General features: G+C 41.1%; 1 protein-coding gene across 2 annotated transcripts; it reads right to left on the bottom strand.

Moving 5' to 3' along the window:
- Positions 1 to 367: 367 nt before the first annotated feature.
- Positions 368 to 5,481, bottom strand: LOC125540649 (probable receptor-like protein kinase At3g17420). 2 transcript variants are annotated; one of them, XM_048704245.1, is made up of 8 exons: positions 5,148 to 5,481; positions 4,641 to 4,767; positions 3,929 to 4,187; positions 3,588 to 3,813; positions 3,334 to 3,484; positions 3,010 to 3,234; positions 1,438 to 1,947; positions 368 to 828 (listed from the first exon to the last, which is right to left on the bottom strand). In XM_048704245.1, exons 2-8 carry the CDS (start codon positions 4,752 to 4,754, stop codon positions 655 to 657), a joined length of 1,659 nt encoding a protein of 552 aa, XP_048560202.1. In that variant the 5' UTR covers positions 4,755 to 4,767; positions 5,148 to 5,481; the 3' UTR covers positions 368 to 654. The 2 variants fall into 2 exon arrangements, with proteins under 2 accessions (XP_048560202.1, XP_048560203.1); XM_048704246.1 differs by having other exon boundaries at positions 3,929 to 4,198; positions 5,148 to 5,158.
- Between the last annotated feature and the right edge of the window lie 380 nt (positions 5,482 to 5,861).

A 5,861-nucleotide genomic window follows, 5' to 3' on the forward strand; every position in this document is an offset into this window, starting at 1 on the left:
CCGCGGTCACCGTGACCAGCACCTCCTTGGAGAGGTTGCTGAGGAGGAACTCGAGCACCTGCTGGTCCTCCCTGACCCAAAGAGGGTGGAGAGGGTTGGGCTCGAAGGTGTCCTTGCCGTCCTTGTCCTTGGCAGCACGGAGCTTGGCCGGCTCCGGTGACGTGCCGTCGATGTAGCCGAAGACACCGGCGCCGCGCAGTTGGGGTGTGATCTGCGTGCGCCACAGCACGTAATTCGTGCGGGAGAGCTTCTCGATGACCTGCCCATTGAGATTGGACTGGGCGACACCGGAGGAGGAAGACATGGTTTCGGCACAGGTGGAGATGGAGCCTAGATGGGAAATAGGAAGGCTCTGATTACCATGTGCGCTGGCGGAAACGTCTTACCCGATCTAGGGCGACGTTCTGCGTGTTAAATAGACAGGGTGCGAGCGTGGAATACGCGTACAAGAGTTGGTTGAGATACAACTTGATAAACAAGAAAGATAGGAGATAAGCTAGCTAGTAGTTACAACAGAATATCTCATGCGCCTAGCCTAGCTATCCTGGTTCAATACTCAACCTCCTGTACCTCACTAATACGTGACACAATTATGTGTTTCACAATCACAACAAGTGAACTTAGTAAGCCTAGCACAATGTGGGAGATGTGTGATCAGCGATAACTGATTCTTGCAGTAAACATAGGGCTATGACCTCTGCCAATTTTTGCTTCTATCTCACAGCCGCCCATTCTGTAGCTAGAAGAATAATCGGCATCGGAAATGATGTACATAAGCTGCTCCAAGTTCTTTTGAAACCAGTCAACATCACTGATCCCACAATAAGCCTGCACATGTTAACAATAAAAGGGGTTATATATTCGTAAGTGCCTGAATTTTTCTTAAATCCCAGTTAAGTTTTAAACCTTCAGATCAACATCCAACCACCCTCATATCTAAGTCACCACATATATGTAACCTACAAACTTAAAGTTTCCCTGATGCTTGACTAAATTTGCAATCTTTCAAATACTGCAGTTTTAGGCTAATTAATGTGCAATTTAGGTGACCCAGATTTACAAAATTCCAAGCAACTAGGAAGTAGAAAAACTATGGGCGTGTCAAATCTTAGTTGATAGTAATTTTATTAAATACTCTCTCCATTCCAAAGTAAGTGTCTCAACTTTGTAGTATCTATAAATCGAGCCTTAGAATCTTCGATATAAAGGGGGTATTGGCATATCTGAGATAATATACGTAACTTCAGCTTCAAAAATGTGCAACCGTATGGTTGCACATTCCAAACACTGAAGTCACATACCATTTTCGAAAAATTTGAGGATGGACGATGGGCAACCAATCGATCTAGAAATGCAAATTTTCATGCTGCTTAGAAATAGAAAACCGGTTGAACTCAAGTAGGAATAATTGATTACAATTAGGATGTATATATGTACCTTGTTGCGGTGCCAGAAACTACATGGGGTACTCCAGGCAACTATGTAGTCCTTTTCTTGGCCATGTTTATTTTTCCCTCGGTACACAACAGCGGCTACCGAACCTGACGACTCACCGGCCCGGTGGATGTGATGGAATGCTGCCCACTGGCCGTTGCCAATCGTAGCTGGGTAGGGAGCCCTGCCGATGTGGCCGGACCAGTCGTAGTTGGCGACTTGGTAGAGGGTGTCTCCGGTCGCATTATACACACGGCACAACGTTGACTGTCCATTGCCGTACAGGGACTTCAGACCCTTGACATACCTAGAAGCTTCGTTGTCCTTGTCATGCTCGTCCACCAGGTTCCATGCCTCTCGTGCTCGATCCTCCCGTGTCTTGTGTTTGCCCATGTACCTTTCCATTTTATCCAACTTGTAGTTGTCGACTACTTCACCAAAGCAATTCTCTGTTTCGCTCACTTCTCTCTCCCGTTTTTCTTCTGCTTCTGTTATGTGAGTTTGCTGGCTTTCCTGCACATTTGGAGGCACATATTTGACAACCACCCACTTTGTATATAAACGGGTGTCTTGTGGACTGCATAATTCATTTGGGAGATCCAAGAGCCATAATGCAGAGGCCGGGGGTTATCCTCCTTTTCGGAAAAAAAATAGCTTCCCACCAGGATAGACTGCTTGGTGTGCTGGCAATTTTTCTTTTTTATGAATATAAATTTCTAGAAATAACATTTCAAGAAAATTTTAAACAATATTTTCCTGTGAGAAAATATAGTTCACAGCACAAACAAAGCTAATTGTTATACGAATGTTCAAATGCACCTTAATTCGCCTGGTTAAAGCTTACCAGGGGATTTAGAATATCCCCTCTGTTTGACAATGCAAGTCATTTTCTTCAAGAATTATTGTTTCACAATCTAGCCCACCAAGGAGACTGTGTTTCCCTCAAAACCTAGAAGCTAAAAATCTATCTGAAAAGGAATTACCTTACCAAATCAACAGTACTACGAAATCTATAATAATTTGGTTAAACAAGGGTGTTACATTATCAAGCATCCAACGACACATTAACAAAAACATACTCCCTCCATTCCAAAATATAGTACGCCCGCGCTTCCCGAGGTCGAACTTTGACCATAAATTTAACGAACGAGACCGACTGCGGCGGGAGAAAAAGTTACATAATTAAAAACTTCTTTTGAATACGAATTCACTGATATAGCTTTTTCCCCCGCCGCAATCGGTCTTGATAGTTAAATTTACGATCAAAGTTGAAGCACGGGGATAGAGGAAGCACTACATTGTGGAATGGAGGGAGTATATATTAGGGATTTAGAGTAAATAAATTTTATTTTATCCTTTTATTCAGATTTTTCCTGGCTTAATTAATTTTACGGAATCAATCTTACAAGCACATGTATTCCCAATGTTGTAAGCGTTCTTCCCTATAATTTTTTTTTCAGAATATAGTATGTCAGGATTAAACATATTAATTGTATGGCCATAGCCCATTGGTCAAATATTTCTAGGCAGGAAAATAATCATATTAAAACACAGTTGTGCCGTTAATGATCGCACCTGGTTCTTTGTTGACCCAGGGTCCTTTAGTAACGCATCAGGAAATTGACTTGCAGTTTCTATCTCGTTTAGCTTATTAAGGATGTTTCCTATAGTCGGCCTTTTATGTCGGTCAACCTCCACACAAGTTAAACCCATTTCAATGCACGTCTTTACTTGTATGCAATAGGACTCCAGTGCATTCACTGATGCTGCATGTAGCCTATTCCTCCAATTTCTATGTACCTGGTAATTTAAAACATAGATGCAGTATATTAGCATAATTAAGTACCATTTGTGAAACATATACAACTAATGACAATAAAGGCAACTCCTTTTTCTTACAAGCTCAATGAATTGTTGGGAAGATATTTCAGCACTTTTTGAGTAGCCCATGGGTCCTGCCATTATCTTTATGATTATAACACCCAAGCTGAATATGTCCAATTTATTAGAAATTACATGATGATTTATATATTCCGGCGGTAAGTACCCACTGCATGACACATCATACATATTACTGATACCATGTGTCAAATGCAAACAAAATTACTTGATTACAAAAAAAATCAATTGACATGGAGAACAACTAAGCTTACATTGTTCCTACAGAACTTGTAGTGATACGCGTTCGTTCATCGATTAGCCTTGACAATCCAAAATCGCCAATTTTAGGCACGCAGTTCTCATCCAGCAATACATTGGCTGGTTTTAAGTCCAAATGAAACATCGGAGGTTCCAGTTCCTCATGAAGGTATTTCAAACCCTTGGAAATTCCTTTTATTATTGCGTAGCGTGTGTGCCAATCATGTCCACTAGATTCATCTATAGCAATGAAGAGCATCCACAAAAAGTTTATATTAAAGTATGATATTACATACTAATACAAGTAGAGATTTTTTTTTTGAGGTAAATACAAGTAGAACATTATGCATCATACCAGAGAGATAATCATTAAGGCTTCCATTTTGCATATACTCGAAGCAAAGCGCCCTATGTGTCACTTCACCAAGAACCATTTTCCCATTGTATGGCACATATTCCCGCCGAGTTTCATTGCAATAGCCAACTAAACGCACAACATTCTGGTGTTGGAGAATTTCAAGGTTGTGATACTCCTTCTCAAATAGCTCATCATCAAGTCCTAGAATGGGATGAAGCATCTTCACAGCAATCTTCTCCCCATTCGCACGCAATCCCTATTCAATGTCTGACATGCTTGGTTTAATTTTCTACTAATGTAGCAATGTATATGACAAGTGTAAAGCACAAAATGGTACTCATGTTTGAATATGTGGTGACGCAAATCGTGTACTGCTATACACTATTTGTTGCATGACAGATGAGCACAAAACAGTGCAAGATCTGACACCCAAGTGAATAGTTGCGAAGATCAATAGAGACCAAAATAATGCATTCCTCATCTGTCTTTGGCATGCGCCTAAATAAATTAGCATGAATAATTTTCTTTGCGATGGACGCAATTGCTATTCTAGCAAGTAACAGACTATATTTTCGTCAATAGTAGATACAAATGAAGGGGACAATGATTTGTTCACCATATAATGTGAAGTGTGTCTTAATTCACATGTCTGGTGCTACCGCCTACACTAACTGTATGAAATTGTGTTTGGAAACCATATTAAACGTACCAGATAGACTTTTCCGTAGGTACCTCTGCCAAGTTCCCGATCCTCGGAGAAACCATCTGTCATCTGTTCCAATAAATGGTATGCTATACTGGGCACCACACTTGCATGGTCCATGTTACTGTTTCTCCTGGTAAAGAAAAACAGCAAAATTGCACAGGTACAGTAAGCACGTTTATATTTGCACAGGTACAGTAAGCATTAGAAATTGATGGGCATTTAAGTGCTCCTCTCCCTGTTGACCTTTATGGGCTCTACCAGTATACAAAGAAGCTTGCACAAATCCAATTCATGCACAAGACCAAAATACATTATAAAGATGAATAGTTTGTGATGAACAATTGTTTCCCTGCTATTATTGTGCCATACAGCAGAAATATGGTCACTTCCTTACAGAATTAGTGCTGATTTGCCAGTAAAACGCAAAGCTATGAAGATCAAACGGCCATGCATTCAACCAATAGGTTGTTAAAATAGCAGTAAAAGGAAAGCAATGTCGAAGGCACAAACCTTGAGAAAAGGGCCTGCAACCGAGAGAGGAAGGCGCTTGCGAACTTGCGTGGTTGAAGTGGAAGGAAAATGAGCAGCTAGCTCGGTCTTCTGTTAAGGATGGAACGCGATCACATCTGATCATACAAACAGATTAAATTATGCAGTTGCATCCAAAACAGTCTACTTACCCGGCAGCCAAGTTGGGGAGCAGGTGGCAACTGAATCAGTGTGTATTCCAAGTGGCTCTATTCTTGTGCACCGCTACCAAGTCTCTGGTCCTCGAGGAAACCATTTGTAGTTTCTTCAAGAAATGCAATGGCTGAGATCACCTTGGTGTCACACTTGCATGGTCCACGTTACTGCTTCTCCTGGTGGGGAAAAAAGAAATAAAATCTAGTATCAGACATGTTAACATTTTGTAGCTAGCATAGTAAGCATTAGGAATTTTTATGACCAGTTTAACTGCTCACCACCTTGTTGAAATTATTATTTTTTGGAACACATATGTGATAACCAAAGGGGCATACTTAACCAGCAGGTTCTTAAACTTAGAGCCATAGTGGAGTAAAGGAGAGCAATGCCGAAATGATTAACGCTGCATCGACAGGGATGTTGCTCGTCAATGCCGCGTAGTTTGACCAAGTGGTTGATCACTGCAAGTAGGAGCCAGGACCCAGCACTGGTAGTTGAGATGCATAATTGCATATGACAGGACCCAACCCCATTTTAAAT

The sequence above is a fragment of the Triticum urartu genome, chromosome 2, assembly GCF_003073215.2.
Source record: "Triticum urartu cultivar G1812 chromosome 2, Tu2.1, whole genome shotgun sequence".
Lineage (NCBI taxonomy): Eukaryota > Viridiplantae > Streptophyta > Magnoliopsida > Poales > Poaceae > Triticum > Triticum urartu.

Bases quoted from the DNA above. Each gene is read 5' to 3' on its own strand.
- LOC125540649 (XM_048704245.1), bottom strand. From the start codon at position 4,754: ATGGACCATGCAAGTGTGGTGCCCAGTATAGCATACCATTTATTGGAA. The intron at 4,188-4,640 runs GTACGTTTAATA...GACATTGAATAG, and splicing joins CCTACGGAAAAGTCTATCTG to GGATTGCGTGCGAATGGGGA. The intron at 3,235-3,333 runs GTAAGAAAAAGG...TTAAATTACCAG, and splicing joins CCCAACAATTCATTGAGCTT to GTACATAGAAATTGGAGGAA.